At 40.2% G+C, this 20,382-nt stretch overlaps 4 protein-coding genes across 6 annotated transcripts; 2 read left to right on the forward strand and 2 right to left on the reverse strand.

Moving 5' to 3' along the window:
- Window positions 1-662: 662 nt before the first annotated feature.
- On the forward strand, window positions 663-6,528 carry LOC134623701 (ras-related C3 botulinum toxin substrate 1). Its single transcript, XM_063468725.1, has 6 exons — window positions 663-985; window positions 2,802-2,873; window positions 3,045-3,162; window positions 3,654-3,716; window positions 4,120-4,279; window positions 5,124-6,528. Exons 1-6 carry the CDS (start codon window positions 951-953, stop codon window positions 5,252-5,254), a joined length of 579 nt encoding a protein of 192 aa, XP_063324795.1. The 5' UTR covers window positions 663-950; the 3' UTR covers window positions 5,255-6,528.
- Window positions 6,529-7,160: 632 nt separating this feature from the next.
- LOC134623704 (ketimine reductase mu-crystallin-like) lies at window positions 7,161-11,423 on the reverse strand. The gene is made up of 8 exons (XM_063468728.1): window positions 11,159-11,423; window positions 10,914-11,064; window positions 10,771-10,833; window positions 10,572-10,673; window positions 8,264-8,447; window positions 7,978-8,099; window positions 7,799-7,883; window positions 7,161-7,689 (listed from the first exon to the last, which is right to left on the reverse strand). The coding sequence occupies exons 1-8, from the start codon at window positions 11,326-11,328 to the stop codon at window positions 7,616-7,618; spliced, it is 951 nt and encodes a 316-aa protein (XP_063324798.1). The 5' UTR covers window positions 11,329-11,423; the 3' UTR covers window positions 7,161-7,615.
- A 1,304-nt stretch (window positions 11,424-12,727) lies between these two features.
- LOC134623705 (NHP2-like protein 1) lies at window positions 12,728-13,893 on the reverse strand. 2 transcript variants are annotated; one of them, XM_063468730.1, is made up of 3 exons: window positions 13,789-13,893; window positions 13,491-13,611; window positions 12,728-13,026 (listed from the first exon to the last, which is right to left on the reverse strand). In XM_063468730.1, exons 1-3 carry the CDS (start codon window positions 13,789-13,791, stop codon window positions 12,764-12,766), a joined length of 387 nt encoding a protein of 128 aa, XP_063324800.1. In that variant the 5' UTR covers window positions 13,792-13,893; the 3' UTR covers window positions 12,728-12,763. The 2 variants fall into 2 exon arrangements, with proteins under 2 accessions (XP_063324800.1, XP_063324799.1); XM_063468729.1 differs by having other exon boundaries at window positions 13,491-13,614.
- Window positions 13,894-14,541: 648 nt separating this feature from the next.
- On the forward strand, window positions 14,542-20,222 carry LOC134623702 (cytochrome b-c1 complex subunit 2, mitochondrial-like). 2 transcript variants are annotated; one of them, XM_063468727.1, is made up of 14 exons: window positions 14,542-14,652; window positions 15,582-15,650; window positions 16,005-16,154; window positions 16,460-16,524; window positions 16,610-16,666; window positions 16,912-17,036; window positions 17,300-17,397; window positions 17,489-17,546; window positions 17,636-17,731; window positions 17,869-18,068; window positions 18,198-18,278; window positions 18,370-18,446; window positions 19,596-19,749; window positions 19,837-20,222. In XM_063468727.1, the coding sequence occupies exons 1-14, from the start codon at window positions 14,620-14,622 to the stop codon at window positions 19,918-19,920; spliced, it is 1,347 nt and encodes a 448-aa protein (XP_063324797.1). In that variant the 5' UTR covers window positions 14,542-14,619; the 3' UTR covers window positions 19,921-20,222. The 2 variants fall into 2 exon arrangements, with proteins under 2 accessions (XP_063324797.1, XP_063324796.1); XM_063468726.1 differs by lacking the exon at window positions 15,582-15,650 and adding an exon at window positions 15,686-15,787 and having other exon boundaries at window positions 14,546-14,652.
- The last annotated feature ends 160 nt before the right edge of the window (window positions 20,223-20,382 follow it).

The following is a 20,382-nucleotide window of genomic DNA, read 5'->3' on the forward strand; positions in this document are numbered from 1 at the left end:
TTCTTGCCTCTTTCTTTCTTTCTTTTCTTTTTTTTTGTTTGCACGGAAGTTTCATCTCACCAAACAAATTTTTATTATTAGTTAATGATAGCCAGAATGAAAACAAATTGCAGGTTTTAAATGATGATTTCATTTTTTTTTTGTGTGTGTGTGCGGTTTCTTTTATCTTAAACGTATTTTTCACGTGCATGTTGCTAGTTTTATAAAATGACACTGCTTACCCCAGCCAGTTACATTTAACCAATAAAGACAGCAGGAATGCTCACTTGAATATTTACATGCATGTGCTTAACTGTCCCTACAGTTATTTAACAACTGACGTTTCTTCAGATATTAAGAGATAGATTGCACTTATCAAACTTTTACTAGTCATTGCCGTTATAAAAAGAATTATTCTGCAATATGAAACATTATTATACAGCTAGATGTTATTCCAAAATATTCCAAGTATTTTAAACTTTTTTCCTTTTTTTTTTTTTTTACTTAATTTTTACATGACAGTGCATTGCTGCAAAGAATCATATGTTTATGGAGTTTTTGTTATTTTGTCACTTTTTTGGAGGCTATCACGTTTTTATTTTAACCAGCAGATGGCACATTTTGACTACCATACCATACCCATCTCATGCCTTGCAGGAATCTCCTAGCCTCTGCTTCCAAATTGTGGGCGTTTTTTCCTTCTCGGTCTTGACTTTTTTTTTTTTTTTGGGTGTTGCCTTTACAACTTTGGAGTTTCACCGGAGTGCTGCTAACAAGGACAGTCAAGTCGGATACTTCCTGTAGCAACATTTAAAACTTTTCGGACCACCGTCGAGGTCCCCCCGCTTTGTTTATTCCGCACTTTTTCAGACGGTACGGGACCGCTTTATTATAGCCGCTGTTAGCCAGCTAAGCTAACGGACGCCGAGCTGCTGTAACGTCGGCTGAGTCGCCAGAGAGAGAGTCGTTCGATGCAGGCCATAAAGTGTGTGGTGGTGGGGGACGGGTAAGTTAAAGGGCAATTTTATTATCAATTTGAGCTCTTAAATGTTCACAGTTTGAAGCACAGTACGATGTTTTATGGCTGTTTTAGTTGACCCAGTTACCAACAGTTGGCTAGCGGCTAACATGCCTAAGATAACAGCCAACATGAGCGACAGCTGTTGTTGTGCCTGTTCTCCAGCCCAGCTGGGTCAGACAGATTTATCTGCATGCCCCGGTTCGGTGTGATTGAAAGGCTCCACAGCACGTTATTTAGCAGGCATTTCGTTTTTTATAAAGTGTTATGATTAAGTGCTTACATTTGTCTGTTTAAATTATGGTTTTATAACAGCTGTGAAGCTGCCCAAGGCCTTTGAGAAACTTAATTCACTCGTTGTTTGAGGCTTTAAAACAACAAACCACCATTAAAATTCAGCAGAAGCCATTTAATTTTAAATTAGCTGGGTCATTCCTTCTCAGTTCCTCACATTTTTAAACAGTTTGGAAGTTTGGAAAATTTAGCTTTATATCTCAAATATTTTTCTAGATATTTATTAAGTTTTAAATGCCCGTTCATCCACTTTCAGGCCTTTTTGTTGCACATTGAAATCTGAGTCAATGTTTGAACATGAATGTCTCAAAAACTAGAAAAGAAAAGGGCCTGGAATTTGCCTTTCCCTACCATAAAAGTGATTCAGGATCCGTAATATGGGACAGATGCACATAGAAGACTGAACATTGGCAAGTTAAAATATTAATATTTGAGCACACACTAGTTAAATAAATAATTAAAATCTTCAAATTGCAAAAAAAAAAATTGTGATAATTTGTTAATAGTGTATATTTGTATTCTTTTCTCATTTTTTTTATGCTGGATTGAACAAATTTTAATTTTTTCCACAAAAGAAAAATATCACCAATTAGCTTATTTCAAATTGATCAAAATTCTGGAGTATTCAGATGGTACTCTTAATTATTAATACTGATCAAATAATTTGATTAAATATTTGCTAGACCTACAGCCCTGGAGGAATCTTTGAATTCAGGTTAAGTTTACAGTGTTGTTAGAGATATTAAAAGGCGTTTTGAATGCCTTTTTTTTTCTATTTTAAATGTAAAACATGCATTATCAGACTCCTCTAGGGCAGTGTGCTTGCTTACAAAGTTGTTATTGGGTTGGGGTTGGACGGAGAGAAAAAAAATGTCTAGAATAGTAGTTGATATATGAAGCTAAAATTTCAATTTACTACCAAATCTATATATTGGAATAAGCTTTATGAAAATGAAAGTTGAACTAAATAATTTGAAAGTGAAAATGTTAAGTGAAATAGTACTTATGCAAATAAAAACATAATGTCTTTACCTGTGCTCAGCACAAAGTTTTATTTAGTAGTTGAGACCTATCATAGTTCACCGTATGACTGGGTGGCATTTAATGATCTCTGGCCTGTTGTGTGTGTACAAATTCTCACTTTGTTGGAAATCATGGATCAGATATACTTAGGATTATGATGCATTTCTAAGCCTACAGTGCATTTTGTAATGTATTTGTATGTGCTCTTATCCCCTATACTATACTGTGTGTGTTTTAGATCATATCATATAAAAGCTGTTTCAGGAAACTCCTGAGCATAATTAAACTTTTGTGATTAAGACCTGACATCTCTTTGAAAGATCACAACAAAGCAAAAGCAGTAGGTCAGCAGTGGTCATCTAAAGCCAGATCTTTTACATGAAACCTGTAACTCGACATGTTAGCCTGTCAAGTAGCATAGCTTCCCCATTCACACATTTCAAGTAAAGTGCTCCACTTCTCATCATTCCCTCCTTCCTCCTCTCAGGGCTGTGGGTAAAACTTGTCTGCTAATCAGCTACACTACCAATGCCTTCCCTGGAGAGTACATCCCCACGGTGTAAGTATCACACACACACAATCCCCCACTGGCCAGCTGAGGTAGGGGTGTGGTCCTCAAATTGACATGTGGCGGTTAATCTTGAACATTATGTGGCATATTACAGAAGAAAAAAGTTTTGTACGTTTTTGCATAGTTTCAAAAATGTTATCCACCTCTCGTTCAATGCAGCTTTGACAATTACTCTGCCAATGTGATGGTTGATGGGAAACCAGTGAACCTGGGACTGTGGGATACAGCAGGACAGGAGGACTATGACAGGCTCAGGCCACTGTCCTACCCGCAGACAGTATGTATACAGGCATATATTACATGTGTTTTTCCACTGTCTTGCATAGTTTTGTGTGGCCAGACAATGTTCACTTACCCAGCACCGATTTGGAGTTATTCACTGGCCTCTAATACTCAAGACAGGGTCTGTGCATTCTGCAGAGTAGAGCTTTGTATCCACAGTACCTATACACTGTCTGGAGGAAGTGAAAAGCAGCTCTTGTTTGCCCTCTTTGTCTTCGCAGTCAAGTTGGCCTCTGTGTCAACGACTCGAGTAATGGGAGTCACTTTGTTTACCCAACAGGACCAGCCTGTGTTTGTGTTTATTTGTGAATCCTCACATCTGCATTAGTCAGTCTTATGTTCGAAATGTTTATCTTCAGCCTGATGGTTAATTAGTTTTTACAGTAAGTTTGGAGTATTATTGTCAAAGTTGGAACACAGACACCTGCACAGCGATAGTGAAGTTCTTAATGTTGTAGTGATTTGTGTCTGTTTTGTCCTCCGCAGGACGTGTTCCTGATTTGCTTTTCACTCGTCAGTCCTGCCTCCTTTGAAAACGTCCGTGCCAAGGTCAGTACAGCATGCTCTTTAATATTAACTTAACTGTTTTCCATGAAATTCCATTCTCAGATCAGCTTGGCTGGGTAATTGTGTTAGTGTGATACACAGCCAGATGATGGTGTGCATTTTTGACACAACTCTAAATCTAGCTAAAGAAATATGCTCAATTTTAGGATATTTTTTTTGTCACAATGGTTTCCAAAAAACTATTAAAAAAATGTTTTAAAAGCAAAATGTAGATTTTAGTTCAAATGCAGCTCTTTGATGCAATGATCACACTTCTTAAAGGTAACACTGTTTGGAACTGGAAACTGTGAAAGAAATCTATTGTTTTAAACAATGCACTTACATTCAGTATCGCCTTTTTATACCACTAATAATGCATGCCAACACTTCTGTCCTCCCTCTGCAGTGGTACCCTGAGGTGAGGCACCATTGCCCCAACACACCTATAATCCTGGTGGGAACCAAGCTGGATCTAAGAGACGACAAGGACACCATTGAGAAGCTGAAGGAGAAGAAACTCTCTCCTATTATCTACCCGCAAGGCTTGGCCATGGCTAAAGAAATAAGTCAGTTGTAGCTCCACACTTTGACAAATGCTTCTTTTTTTTATTTTATTTTATTTATTTTTTTTTTTTATTGCCTATTATTTTAGAGGATGAGGATGCTTAAAGGAAAACTCTGCAAGGGAATAATTTTAAATTTGGCAGATTCCTGTTAAGTTGGCTGCAGACTGACAGCAGCAGCTCTCCAACTAGCAGCGATACCTGCAGGCAGCGACTGGCGTCTGTTTGTTGCTCTTTTGAAACTTGATTCATTGTTTCCATTTCAGGAATATTTATTGACATTTTACACTTGTTACAATAGTGACTTTTCTCCTATAAATGTTGTTGCTGCTCTAGAAACGGCATTTTGTTTCATTTTCTTTTTGATAATATTTTTCTCATTTTAATAATAATAATAATAATAATAAGAAAAATAAAAACACTTGTTAATTGGCATCTGGACAGGTGTACCTAATTAAGTGGCTGGCGAGTATATTGTGTCTATTTATAGTCACATAGTAGTTATTTGGAAGAGACCATCTCCTACCTTCCAGGTGGAGCCTCAGAAACTAAGCCTTTAGAAATCTGATAAAACTGCACATGATTTTTTTTAAACTTATAAGTCATTATGGCGATTACAATATTTTACATTTCTATTGCCGAGTTGTTTTTTTCATCTGTTTAAACATTGATTATTTGTAATTGTGTTTTTATCCATTTCTTTTGGTTGTTGAATTGTATTTTTATTTAGAAATCTCTGCCGCCTTTTGTTATCTAAAGTGTAGAAGGATCTTAAAATATGTTTTGACTAAAAAAACGAGCAGTCTATTAAGTTGACTGTTCTTCTTTCCCCCCTTTTGTTGACCAGGTGCAGTGAAATACTTGGAGTGCTCAGCTTTGACCCAGCGTGGCCTTAAAACGGTGTTTGATGAAGCCATCAGGGCAGTCCTGTGCCCACCACCTGTCAAGAGAAGGAGGAGGAAGTGCAGCGTGTTGTAACGGGGAGCAGCAAATACGGTCGAAATCAGAACTCGCCTACTTGGAGGGAAGAAGACGGCTGGGTTATTTTCACCCTGTGTCCTTGCTTACATAGAAGCTTTGGTAGATCAGACTTCCATCTGAAAGAACTTTACAGATTTAAGCAGCGCAGAAGAGTTTCTGTCAGATCTTTTCTCTGGGTTTGCATCTGTTTAGTCCTTTCAGATGGACAGGAAAGAAGTGATTTTTGCTAAGGCCTCGGGGAACGGGAGGGCAGGGGATGTAATTGTTGAGCTGGGGAGAGAGGGAGGATTTTACTAAAAGAAAAACAAAAGTCGTCAGTTTTCTCAGACATTGTGAAGAAACACTACCTGAAGGTGAATTTCTCGTGACACTACCGTAGATTTAACACTAAAAGAAGGAAGTTCTGCACGGCACTCTATCCCCTACACACTAAGAGATTCCTGTTGCCTTGATAAAATTTTAGTTTTAAGAGGTAAAGAGATTTTTTTAGAAATTTTTTTTTTTTTTTTTTTTTTTTCCTCCATTGGACCATTTTTGTTTACACGTGTCATCCAACTAGAGGTGCTGTGAAAACTGCCATCTCTTGCTAGTCCCTCTGTGAACACTTTAATACTGTTTTTACCTGCACAGCGTGTCGTCATGCAGTTGTGAAGAAACCCTTTAAACCCTAAAATGACTGCGATAAATTTTTGAAGCTGCTGCTCAGAATAATTGCAAGAGTGCAGTGATCAAACATTAAAGAGACGGTGTCTGGTTAATATTTTTAACATTTAGTTGTCTTGTTCCTTAATGTTATTTCTAAATGTATCCATCGGTCTTGTCTCATCATATGTGAGCACAGTATTTTATGAATGACGGTCAGACATGTGAAGGTATCTGTGCAGCCGGTCTTGTTTTGCTCTCCTTCTTTATTTTTCCTTTAAAGTTGTGGCCGTTTTTCCTAGCTTTCACCAAATTCTCACCCAGACGATGCTTCTTGCTAGTATGTGATACCCACTGTGTCATAGCCATCATGGAAGTGTGTAACATTTCATTTTGAACCCATCTATTACTGTCTATTATGAAGCCAGTGAAGTAATTTTTGAAGGTCAGAGCTGATTTGAATGCATTTTGTTTTACAATATAAACTTAAGTAACAGAAAATTTATTATTTTGAAATGATCAAGTTGTGCGATTGCTCCAGGGAACTCAACATTTTATCAGTGTTTCATTGGCACAGAGGAAGTTGGATTTAATTTCTTAATAAATGTGGTTTCATTTTCACATTGTAATTTGCTGTGATTTCTGTTTTTTCTTGTTTAAGCAAATTTGTTAAACTCTGTGTTTTTACATTTTATATGATGCCACAGACATTCTTTTGTTGAGGTAAAGGTTTAAAAATGTTACCATTTCCAATGAAATGCTTTGATTGGAGTAGTCCAGATTTTAAAAAGGGGGGGAAATGCCCAGTTAACACTCAGTTTTGCTTCTGTACTCCACCACAATGGAATTGAAGGATTAGAGGTGAAATGTTACTATTATCTTAGGTTGTCCAGTTACTTTGAGCCTATAATTATCTGTGACTATGTATAGAATTAACTGCAATTCCTATATAGTTACTGCAATACCTCTGTTAAACTCCTTGAATTAAAGCTGAAAGTCTGCACTTCAATCACATGTTGATTGAAAACCTTCCTACAGCGGTGTACAGAAGCAAAACTACAAAAAGAGTCTCAGATCTTCCTGTCTATCAACAGACGACATGGAGCCGCTGGTCTGTCCGTCTCTTGTAGCGCAGCAGCGGTCGTGAACTCTTTCTGTCCCGCTTGGAACCAGAACATGGTTCATACCTCCCTACACTTTAATAATCAACAACAGTAAATATAAAAAAACAAAACAAGGATCTAAATTTATTATCTTGTATTTTTTTTCATACATAAATCATTTCCTTTCAACTTGGATTCACTCCAGATTTTTTTCTTCAACCAAGGTGGGAAAGTGTTACAAAAGTTAAAAAACCAGACATTTGAGTCTGCCTCAGTTGTGGTTTATTATTTCCCAATATTGGTGTACCATATTAAACAATGTGGTGAACACTGTAACCACTATAGAGGAACATCAGCATGTTAATCTCACAGCCTCACTTAACAACTCGAGCAGTTGTAAATTTGTTCAAGTGCCTCAATATTACTTGAGTCAGTTATCTGCTATCTTCCCTACCCTGACTTTGTGATTTATCGGCTAACAGCTAAACTTAACATTAAAATAAGCTCTGAGGAAAGGCCAGACATATTTCTTTTGCTCCTTGATAATTGTTCTTGTATGGCCTCATTCTTGGTCATCCGTGTGATGTGTAAAGGTTAAAAGCTCATGGCCGCTTCACAGTTTGTAGGCTTTGGCTTTCCACTGCTCGTATACCAGGTTAGCAGCCACTGCATCTTCAACTCCCATTCCTGTTATTAAAAAAACAAAGACATTCTCAAAGCATTAAATTTCTTAATGTAATGAGATGAAAACATGAAGTAGAGGCCAGATTGTGTGGCTTTAAAGAGCGAGACTTACCAAGGGACTTAAACACGGTGGTCTTCTCTCTGTAAGCAGGTTTTATCCCATTAATAACATCTCCGAGCTCTGCAAACACCTCAACCTGCAAACAGCACAAACGCTGTAATATTCTTCCTCACATAAGATGCCAGTGACACACGCACTCCAGTAAGTATAACAGGAGATGACACACTGACCCCAGAGAGGATGACATCACCAGACTCGGCCATTGCTCCCTCCCTGCTGTCAGCATACACCACAGCCTCCTTCATCAATGAGTCATCCAGTTCCCGCCAATCTGGCCTGCAAGCTCCCACCGCTGGTTAGAGGAAAAGTAGAGAAACTGGTTTTCTTTTTAAATTATTTTCTGTAGTAACCGGTAAAAAAACGCTCCATTTGTCTCCTGAGTTTTGCATACGCATCAATGTAAAAAAATCTCCCCCACTTCCCTTAAAATATTTTTGTGGGTGAATTACTTCTCACCTGCCACATGGGCCCCTGGTTTGACCCACCGGCCACACAGCACTGGCTCTATAGACCTGGTTACTGTTACTATGACATCCGCTCCCCTCACTGCTTCCTCCACTGAACCGCACACCGTCACGGTACCGCCGACTGAGCGGCGAAACTTCTCCGCTCCCTCCCTTCTGTGGTTCCACACCCGCACCTGAAATGCAGTTTCAGGGGAAGCGAAATGACCAATGTCAATAATAAATAACGAGAAACACAAATCTTTGATTAGTTGGTGCAGTTAATGCATTAATATAGCTGTCCTCAGTAACCTGAGTAAATACTAAATGCAGTTTTTAAATTCATTTTTTAAGGGATAAAAAATATCCAAACCTACCTGGCCCTGTGTGAAAAAGTAATTGCACCCTTGTTTGCTGATTTAAACCATACTGGAGCATGAACGGCCTGTTTAAGGTCCTGTCAAAGCATCTTAATCTGATTTAAGTCTGGACTTTGACTAGGCCACTCCAAAAGCTTAATTCTGTCTTTATTGAGCCAATCAGAGGTGGACTAGCTGGTGTGTTTCAGATCATTGACCTGCTGCAGAACCCAGGGCATGAACTGATAACCGGACATCCTCCTTCAGGATTTTCTGCTAGAGCAGAATTCATGGTTACATGAATTACATCAAGGAAACCAGGTGCTGATGCAGCAAAGCCTCCTCAGATCATCACATTAACATCACCATGTTTGACTGTTGGTTTGATGTTCTTTTTATGAAATGCTTTGAGTTTTATGGGAAGGTTTGAGTCCCATTACATGTGACTAATGGGACTCAAACCTTCCCATAACACAGGGCATGAACTCATAATCGGACAAAGTTCAGCTTTTCTCTCGTCAGTGCACAGAATATTTTCCCAGATGTCTTGGGGATCATCAAGATGTTTTTGGCAAATGTGAGACGAGCCTTTATTTTCTTTTTGGTCAGCAGTGGTTTTCATGTTGGATCTCTCCCATAGATGCTATTTTTGCCCAGTCTCTTTCTTATTGTGGAATCATGAACTCTGACCTTAACTAAGACAAGTGAACCCAGCAGTTCTTTAAATGTTGTTCTAGGCTCTTCTGTGACCTCCTGGATGAGTCTTCAAAGTGCTTTTGGAGTAATTTGGTAGGCCGGCCACTCCAGGGAAGGAAATTTTCTCTATGTCTGCATAATGGCTCTCACTGTGGCTCACTAGAGTCCCAATTTTGGTGCTTCTTAGAAATAGTTTTGCCACCCTTTCCAGACTCATAGATGTCACTGACCTTGTTTCTCAGCTGTTGTGTTACTTTTTAAAATCTTTTAAGCCTGCTTCAGTTTGTCACAGAAGTTCTGTGTAAGTGATTTCTTTATTCAGCAGGTCTGGCAGTGTGAACAGTGAAACTGTACTCAGCTTTCCTACAAATGTGGTTAATGACAATTAATTCAAGATTTAACAAGAGGGATCATTACTTTTTCACACTGGCAGGTAGGTTTGTATAGCTTTCCTTCTTTATTAAATGAAAGCATCGTTTAAAACAAATTGCATTTCTTATTTACTAAGGTTATCTTTGTCTAATATTAACATTTGTTTGATGAAGAAATCCGGAAGGGGAAAATACTTCTTCATTGCTCTGTATGGGACATTTTGGACCAACATTTTACACAGCACTCTCTACCACTATAATAGAAAACACCACATAAGGAAATATCTTCTTGAGGAATGGTACTTATCTCTAAAGAACAGCTCCAAATACCTGGAGAATTAATGCTAAGGAGCATTAAGGGTGTTCTGGTGGCACACATCAAAAAGACTATTGTTTTTTCCTTTAACATGAATGTATGGGTCATTCATACAATGTTCAGGTACTGCTGCTACTGTTACTGGTCAGAGATCATTTTAAATACCGACATCTGGCAAAATATAGAACACATTTTTATCACTTTCTCACCGACACTGCTAGCAGGCTGGCAGCAGGGACTGCTCAAAGGAATGTTTTGTGCACATGCTTGCTACTGTCCTTCTCCGTTAGCCCCACGAAGCTCAGCAAGCTGTGCTGTCACACATTTTGCACATTTAATAAGAGCTGACATCCTTCAGGTAACTCACAGTATGTTCAGTTTTGTGCAAAAGTCTGGGCACCCTTATGTTGCACAGATTTCTTTAAATGAAAAAATAAATAAATGAAAACCTCTGCAGCAAACAAGCCTCTTAGTGGGGCAGATGTTGCACTTGCTTCTTATTCTTTAATAAATATGTAATAGTATGCTGTGCTTAACGTATCATGTTCTCTAAAATAAATATATTTTTTGGAAGCATACCTCTTTAAATGAAAGCATTTCAGTGAAGGCTTTATAGTGACTCAGGGCTTGTTGGCCGGTCCCCAAGATGGCCAGAACCTCGGCTCCATGGAGCATCAGCAGCTGCATGACACACCAGGGCAGACCCAGAAGTTCAGAGCTACAGCAGGATTTCCAGAATAGAAAAGGCATGCTGTGAATAAATCGAGAGCGGAAGTACCTTAGCCGAGATTGCTGAAGCTCCAGCAGTACGCATGTTAGTGATTGCCTCTCCATCCATGACCTGCGGGTTGGAAGCATGAGACTGCAGCTCATAAAACCAAAGCCATCAGAAAGACAAGTGCATGCGGGGATTGAACTCACAGCCTTCATATGCCCGGACTCGGGATCCAGCAGCAACACTGTGGCTGACACTGATGGTAAAGTGGAGCCAGTCCCCCTGTTGTAGAAGCACACTAACTTTGTGGACAGGACTCCGTCATTCTCCATGTATGTAGGCATCAGCCCCAGAAACCTAGAAACGAGAGCGAGTTTCAACCAGCAGTAGCTGCACCCTGTTAATCGTTGATTTGTGCTGAAGCACTCTTGAAGCAGACGGAGGGCCTTACCCGTTGTGTTTCTGCAGGGGCACCGTGGAGCGCACAGGCTGGATAACCTCCGCGCTGTCCCGGCTGGAGAACTTACCTAAAGCCTCCTCCAGACGGGGGATCAGCTCTTTGTAATGCAACAGGCTCTCAACTTCACGCTCCCATATGATAACAGGAGGAGCCCCAGCCATGGCTGCTGCTTCTGAGACGCTGATGCGTAACTGACTTAACTGGTTTGGTACAAAGTTTGAGTCAACAGCGAGCGGGATTTGAGCTGCGTTCAAGAGCCGCAGTAAAGCTTTTTTAAACACGTTGCGCGGAGAGAGGCGGATGTCTAATCCACTGCGCTTTCCAAGCGCCAGGTTCCCGTGGTCTGTGCTTTGGCACCAGTGTAAGGTTAGAAAGTATTCAAACAAGCCAATCTCAGGTTGATACCCACTTAATCCGTGTTTAAGTGTTGCAGTTTCTACGCAAACGATTGTGAAACAATGTCCTGTCTTCAGATTATAACCAGTAACGGGGCCAGCTAGATGCTGCTTCCTGGCCCCTAGAAGGTTTGGAGGTCCTTTGACTTTCACAGCTGTTAGTATTTGTATGACTCTACTTAGAAATTCGGAATTAAAAGAAATTCTGAGTTCATTATTTTTAATTGACTATTTACATGCGTGCTTTTGAGATTGTTTCCTGACTGATTATTTATCCCGATGCAAAAAAAAAAAGAAAAAAAAATTGTAATTAACATTTTGATGTAGTGATCACTGTAAGAACATGTTTTATACAGTACTGTACAAAGGTTTTGAGCCAGAAAAAAATTGGAAAGAGGCACACGATTTATCAAAACACATGCAAACATATACGGAATTACAGTATATACAGCAAAAAGTTTGTTAGGTCAGTGTTTGGTATGACCACATTTATTCTTTCAATTCTCTTAGGATAGTTTTCCTATCATTTCTTTAAGTAGTCTTCGAGAAGTTCTCAAGGCTGCTTGACTTCTGCCATACTGAAGACAGTTTGAACCAAACATTTCAAAGCCATCTCTAAATGTGACCTGTTTGCCACTGATTTCCAGCCCGGTGCTTCTGTAACCTGGTGTACGTCAGCCTTTTCTCCATGTTTCCCTTCCTCAAGAATGGCTCCATGGCAGCCACCCTTCCACTGAGACCATTTCTGATAAGGCTTCAGTGAAGAATAGATGCATCTCTCAGGTCCTGTGTCAGGTCTCTCAAGGACATGATTTTCAGATAGTGCTCATCTGCTATTTTCTTTTTAAGCCTGACACACATCAGACCATGCACAGATATGCCCAGTTTTCTGTTATTAACCATTTGGGAATCACTTTGTTTGAACTCATCTTGAAAAAAATTTTGAAAAGATGAACACAAGACCAGGGTTTAAAAAATAAAAGAATTATTTTATTAAGAAGTGAGCAGGGCTACTACAAACTCCTGATGAGAAACATCGGTCCCAAAAAGCAAGAAACAAAACAAAAACACAATTAAACATGATTTTTCGCCCTCATGTTTAATCAAACAAAGGACAGGACTATTTAAAACGTTTTTTTTCCCCTCAAGGAGTTTTTGTCAGTGAAAGAAAAAAAAAAAAAAAAAAAAAAAAAAAAAAAAATCACACAAGCAGTCTCTCAATGGCCATCTGAACAGACTGGATCTGTGGCTTGAGCTGAGACCCCTCTTTTATAGTGACTGAGGTAGCGATAACAGGGCGCGACACCCCACAGGCCCGGCCCAAGGCCTGCTTGGAGCGGACGAACACGTAGGGGACATTCTTGTCCTCGCACAGCAGCGGCAGGTGGAGGATGATCTCCAGTGGTTCCGCATCGGCAGCCATCACGATAAACTCAGCGATGCCTCTGTTCAGGGTTTTAGTGGCTGGGGAAGAAAGAGAGCACTATAAATACAGCAAGTTTGTTCTTGGAAACACAAAAACAATGCTCAGCATATTACAGGTTACACAAAAAAGTGCCCTTCATTATTGCAGCACCATTATTCTTGATGTGGCCCAAAACAAAAATACAAGTGTCTGTTTAACACATTTTTCACAAGCACTTAGTAATTCATAAAATAAATACACTCAACATTGGCCTCCACAGGAAGACACAGCTATGGTGTAAGTTAACAATTATCTGTATAAACAATACTAAAAGTTATTTTCCTTCTCGCAGACATCCCATTCATGCAGAAATCAGAGGCTTGTGACTAAAGCTAGTTGTTTTAAGTGAAGAGAAACCACGTTTCGAACATGCTGGTGTCGCCTGCCCACTCAAATGCGTTCATTAACAACTTAAATATTCATTTGCACCGACTGTGTCGCACGGCACGTTGTGTTTACCTACCTTCGTTGGCTCCCTTCCTCAGTTGCTTGTAGTTTGAGGCTTGCTGCACCAGATCCAGGATAGTTTTGGTCAGCGTGGCATCGGCCAGCGGGTAGGCCTTTGGGTTCACTTGTGCTTCAGTCTGCTTACCACACAGAAACAAAGTAACTTCATGTTAGCCAAAAGAAACCAGTTAACGAAAAAAAAAGTCACCAGCACTGTTTCTGGTCCCTTCTACTGAATTCTGCACTTAATTTACTATGCTCGCTGGTAGCTAGCAAGCTAATATGTTAGCTTGTTCGTTCGAGAAGACACTCACCATGGTGTTTTTGTGCTATTCCGGCCCTCTCGGCGAAATGCTTCACGGAGGACTATTTTAATTCGACTGGCTTCTGAAAGATTAACGATACAATGCAAGATGCGATCTCCTGTGATGTATTTTACAGCGGTACCAACTCTCTAAGCTCCGTCGCATGCAAAGAGTCCAAACGTTTGCCACACGTGTGGTGTAATGCGCATGCGCACTGGCAAAGCTGGCGAAATCACAGGAAGTGCTTTGGGAGAAAAAAAACTTTGTTGATAAATGTGAAATACAACGAAACAATTCACTTTCATTTTTTTACCAAATAAAAGACGACCTGGAAAGGGATGATTTTTTTAATTGAAAAACAAATACGTTTTAAAATAAATACACGGATTTTTTTTCTTTTCCTTCAGCTGCTCCCTTCAGAGTTCAGCACATCTGCCCTGTGCCAAAGTAGGTTAACCTGGCAACATTCTTTTCTTTCAAAGCAACCCTCCGCATGTGCTTCTTCACTACATCCATGAACATCCTCTGTGGTTTTCATTTTATCCTCCTGCCTGGCAGCTCCATATTCAACATCCGTTTACATCATTTCTGGTCCAATGAAAAAAATATTTTATTTTATTTTATTTTATTTTATTTTATTTTATTTTTATTTTTATTTTATTTTATTTTATTTTATTTTATTTTATTTTATTTTATTTTATCTCCAGGGCAGCAGAGGCGCGCGGTCACTGGCTAGGCAGACGCACCGTTTACAAGCGAAGAAAGCGCTGAGCATTCTGGGTAGGGCACTTTGAAGCCAGCCATATTGCTTCATCGTCCTGACCCAAGGCAAGAGGGGAGATGAAGGGGATTCGGGGAATCAGTCAGCTATCGGTGAGGACTCGGGCAGTGTGTCCTACGTGTCTGTGTGTCGGAACATTTGCACACCGAGCTGTGGGCTGTGTTTGTTAGACGGTGTCTAAATTCCGGGTCGTGTCCGGGCAGGCTTTGATGAGGAGCAGACGAGGAAGCAGTCAGCTAAGTCTTGTCATGAATGACTCCGAGCATAACCAGCAATAACCTGCTAGTTACATCACGAACACCGCGGATTTTAAGTCGTTGTACACCCAGCTTAATACTGTCTATTCAGTTAATTCAAGTAAGGCTTAGAGAAATCAAACTAGTTGACGTCCGAAAGATGAGAGCTAGCTAGGTTCGTGTTTATGAAGGACCTAGCCTTCGAGTTGCTTAACTTACATTTCCATTTTACTATCTAATTATATCTTCCTCTTTCTTATCTGCAATATTGTGCAATTATTGCAGTTTGGATTTTGCAGTAAACATCTACACTTATGTGTGTTTACTGAGTGAGAAATGGTAGATTGTAGCTAGTTTTAAAAAGATGTTTTTACTTTTTCACATTTGTCGTAAAAAGCTTGTAATGTTGTTTGCCATCATTCTGTTGGAAGACACCAAGACCCATATAGAGGTTGTTATTACACTTCAGAGTACATTACAATCTTACAAATCCTTGATACTTTCAAAGATAATTTGGAAAAATTGACCTGCAGTTTTTAACCAGGTGATATGCTTAAACAAAATGCAGAACAGAGACTTAGGTGGACCTTGTCATAAGATTATTTTTTCACCTGCATAATTCTAGCTTCATATTTAGTCACAACATTCAGTTCTTTTAGTACAGGCTGCCCTACTAATGCCATTGATCCCATTATTTTAAAGTTCGTGCTCATATCAGCCAAAAGGCCAGCAAAACATTAGTTGTAATGTCCTGCCTTCCTGTGTTCTTTGTGTTTTTTCCCCAGACAAGGTTTTATGCAGCCCAGGCTGCCCGTAAGGTGGAGGTCACTGGGTTTCATCCACAGGATGTTCAGGTCAGTGGTTGTTGACTTCTTTTTTTTCTCTGCAGAAACGCTTCTATACGGCTGCCAGAAAAGACCAGTCCCTTGCTCAGCCCCTGGCTGGCCTCAGCCTCTCTCCCAGGGTTGGCCATTCCTACCAGGATGTCCACGTATGTCGGGCAGTGATGAGAATTGTAGTATATATTGGTTGTGTTTTAAGCTTTATCTGTTTGTTTCACCTTGCTGAATATAAAATGTTAAGTAATCTAACTAAATGCCCGCATTATCTGAGCTGTATAAATAAAAGCCAAGGAAACCAGTTAACTGAATCACTGCCTATAACTCAGGGTACTAACAATGCTAAAGGACATCTCTATATGTCTCCAGGTGACCAGGCTGCCCAGTGGCCTGGTTATCGCTTCACTGGAGAATTATTCTCCAGCCTCCAAAATTGGAGTGTTCATCAAGGCTGGGTGTCGCTATGAAACCCCTGAAAACCAGGGTGTCACCCACCTCCTCCGGCTGGCCTCCGGTCTGGTATGTAACTTAAAAAAAATCATCACATTTAGCTTGAAGTAAGCATTGTCCTCAGCAACCTTGGTCCTTTGGTGTTGTTGAAAGACAGAAATGAGTAAAGCTGCAGAAGCACCAGAATACAAACCAAATCTTTATTCAGTTTTAGGTAAAAGTCTTATTTTGATTAGAAATATAATAGTGTTTACATATTAAAAAGCCTGCACAACTGTTGTTAACAAATGGAGCTTAAGACCACTGCTTTTGTAATCGTGTGTAACATTGCCGCATTTCAGTTGACATGTTACTTAACTTTTCTACCTTTTCAGACAACCAAGGGAGCTTCAGCTTTCAAGATATGCCGTGGTATTGAGGCAGTGGGAGGCAGTCTTAGGTCAGTAACTAAAAGGTTTATCTTGTAAAGTAATTTAATGCTGATTTTTAGGTGTCTAATTGCATATCTGTTTATTTCTGTGCAGCGTGACTTCATCCAGAGAGAATATGACCTACACCGTTGACTGCTTAAGAGATGACGTGTGAGTCTCTACATATCACCTGTGTGTATGATGTGTGTTGACATGATTGAGTAATAGTAATAATAATGTAATGAAAATGTTTGAAGTACTAGGAGATACTTAAAGAACTTTGTCTCTTTCTGTTTACACACTTTTCCATATTTTGGTGAAAGGACTACATTCACTGGAACATATGAATGCTCTGAGATGCGATGTTGCAGGAGTGATAACTATCTTTTCCCGCTTGCTCTATTATTGGTCTCTAGTGACACAGTGATGGAGTATTTGATCAATGTGACAACAGCCCCCGAATTCCGTCCATGGGAGGTGTCAGACCTCACCCCAAAAGTAAAGGTGGACAAGGCACAAGCTGCACAGAGCACCCAGATAGGTGGGCCCTTTGTTTCTCTTACAACACTCAGTTTTTTGAAAGATTTTTAGGGGATCTGTTGTTTTAATATAGAACTACTTAATTTAGATTCCCACCTGTGAGCCTGATTAATATTTTAAAAAGCTTCTTGGTTGTTCAATTAATCAATAATTAGCCTGTAGAGCCTAGATACCAAACTGTCATATAGGGACAGTAATGTTCTCTCTGTTTTTTCTTCACCATGAGTGCGCTGCAGCTAAAAGTCACCCATCCATCTTTTTCAGGTGTGGTTGAAGGTCTGCATGAAGCTGCCTACAAGAACGCCCTGTGTAACTCCTTGTACTGCCCAGACCACATGATCAACCACATCCACTCTGAGCATGTGAGTATATATTTTTGTTTGTCTTTTATCAGTACAAAACATACAAACTAAAACAATTATGAATTATTGCAATGTTTGCATTTTTCCCCAGCTGCACCACTTTGTCCAGAACAATTTCACCAGTGCAAGAATGGCCCTTGTTGGACTTGGTAAGGGTTAGGCTTTAAAGTATTTTCCATACAAAGAAAGAAGTAGCCAGATTTCTGATAAACGATAACAATGCTTACCTTTCTACTAGGTGTTGACCACACTGTGCTGAAGCAAGTGGGAGAGCAGTTCCTCAACATCCGCAGTGGAGCCGGCACCACGGGGGCTAAGGCACAGTATCGTGGAGGTGAGGCGAGCTGGCTGAGAGGAGGAAGGAAAAGAAAAAATATAGGATTTAAGCAAATTTTGAATGAATGATTCCAACCTGAGAAATTGATAGACCTTGCAGACTCCCCTGTCTCATGACCTCGTGCCTTTTTCCAGGTGAGATTCGCCTGCCCAGCGCCAGCAGTCTGGTCCATTCAGCCGTGGTGAGCCAGTCAGCAGCAGCAGGCACCAGTGAGGCTCTGGCCTTCAGTGTGCTGCAGCATTTACTGGGAGCTGGGCCGCACGTCAAGAGAGGAGCAGGCGTCGCCAGTAAACTGGTCCAGGGTGTTTCCAAGGCAACAGCAGACCCCTTTGATGTGAGTGCCTTTCAGTTTTGTAAGATAAATTGTAAATAAGCCATACGCCTACAGATCAGTGTGTCTGCACATTAACCACAAAAACACAATCCAGCTTTATTCTAATTCAGTCTTTGTCTCCCACACCAGGTCACTGCTTTCAATACAAGCTACTCTGACTCTGGTCTGTTTGGGGTCTACACCATCTCTCAGGCAGCAGCTGCCGGTGATGTGAGTATGCCCCGTAGTCTTGAAAATATTTTTTTTTCTTTTCCCCCAAATGAAACTGCTATTGAGAGCACTGTTTCACTCTTCTCTGCAGGTGATCAAGGCTGCTCTTGCCCAGGTGAAGGCTGTTGCTGACGGTGGAGTCACAGCTGCTGACCTCACTCGAGCAAAGTGAGTCAGACAGACAGAAACACAATGAGAGAGACCCGACAGAATGTACCTCTGACAGAAAATGTACATTTTCTGCTATTTGGCTATAGAAACGCTGGGGGAAGGAGGGGGGAGGGGCGTGTACTTAGCATTTATTTTAAACATTTTTAAATTTTCAGGTTTAGGTTAATGAAAGAAAAGTGATAAATACTGCTGATAGATTCATCGGTATATAGAGTAATTAAAATTAGTTTCTTTTTTTGTTTTTCAAGGCAGGAAAAATATGAAAGGGGCCGCTGGCCTGTATAAAAGAAAGATGTTACATGCACACTGGATTGTGTTATGTAATTTTAAAAATCCTTTAAACACGCTGCAGTAGAGAGAAGCATCTCATTTTTACTGGCATTGTATGATTTATCTGCCTTCAGGAAGTGAGTCCAGACTTCTCCCACAGCTTGTAATTTCTGTTTTTTTTTTTTTTTTTTTTTGTACAGCTGCCACTTGTTGCCTTTTTTGTGGCGTCATTGTTGATAAAGAGCTAGGAGATGATTTGGACATTAATCTCAGTTGTGAATTTGGCTTCCAAGTGTTCACTACCAAATGCATCCTTTCATTTGCAGTGGTGCATTTTCAACCCTCCCTAAAAGCTCAAACCCACCTGATGTTTAGAGCCTTTAAGGAACAGTCTCTGTCTTGGGTCTATTTGATGAGTCTGTGGAAGGGTTCTGGTGGCCTGCAATTACTTTTAATTTGACTCGGGGTGTGTCACAGTCTGCTTTTGGTAGCACGTAATAGCTGACTGATGGCTTCACCTCTCTGTCACTGGCCCCACTGAAGAATGCAGGTCCACTGCCACTTGGGCCTTTCTTCACACCCGTCTGCAGCTGCAGTCGTCCCATGGTGGAGGCTGGCCAGCTGGACCCAGCAGCTGCCCTTGCCAGACTGGTTTCATGTTCAAAACACCCCCTAACTAGGACCTGACTCACTACTGGATGAAGCTCTGCCCTCCACCATCTCCATATTTCTTTTTTCTTTTTACTCATTCCTGCATTTTTTTTTTGAATAACATTTGCAGATAAATAAGATTCCTTATTAAAAACTTTTAAACAATTTTAAACTATGCTAACTGCATAATGTTTAATACATTCCACTCCTCGTTTCTTTCTGCAGGGCTCAGCTTAAGTGCCACTACCTGATGTCTCTGGAAACCTCAGAGGGTTTGCTGGAAGCCATGGGCAGTCAGGCTCTGACTGATGCATCCTACCAATCCCCTGAAGAAATCTCCAAAAAAATTGACAACATTTCCTTGACTGATGTTGCTAATGTAAGACTTTGTTTTGTTTTGTTTTTGTCTGTGCTTTGTCATAGTGTAAAAGTGGCGTGTAAACTTAGCTCTTCTTGTTTTTTTCAGGCTGCCAAAACATTCGTATCTGGAAAGAAGACCATGGCATCCAGTGGCAATCTTGTAAAAACACCCTTCGTGGATGAGATCTAAATCCCACCCTCATCACCACACACTCAACCGTGGTTGACAGCAAAGCAGAATTTTGTTTCTTCTACATTTGAACAACAAAAAAAGGATTATTTTACAATGGTGTTCTCCTCAGACATTTGTTGTAACAACACTGGGTATTTATAGGTGTTGAAACAGTATACTTTCAGGTGATGCTGCTCTGGTGCATCACACTCATGTGTCCACATTAACTGTATAGCTGATGTAAAATAAGGAATAAATTCTATCTACCACATGGAGTTTAAGGTCATTGGTGTCTTGAATAAAAGTTTGAGTTGGTGGAAGTTGATCAAATCAGACTTGAGTTTACTTGATCTGATAATAACCACAGTGTACCTGCATGCTTTCGGGAATGGGGCTTTAGTCCCCACCGTGTGTGTCCAGGAAATTATTACCACCTACGTAAATCTGCACGATGAAAAAAAAGAAAAAAGGTGCGAGAGT

The sequence above is a fragment of the Pelmatolapia mariae genome, unplaced genomic scaffold (genome assembly GCF_036321145.2).
Source record: "Pelmatolapia mariae isolate MD_Pm_ZW unplaced genomic scaffold, Pm_UMD_F_2 NODE_ptg000849l+_length_58135_cov_1, whole genome shotgun sequence".
NCBI lineage: Eukaryota > Metazoa > Chordata > Actinopteri > Cichliformes > Cichlidae > Pelmatolapia > Pelmatolapia mariae.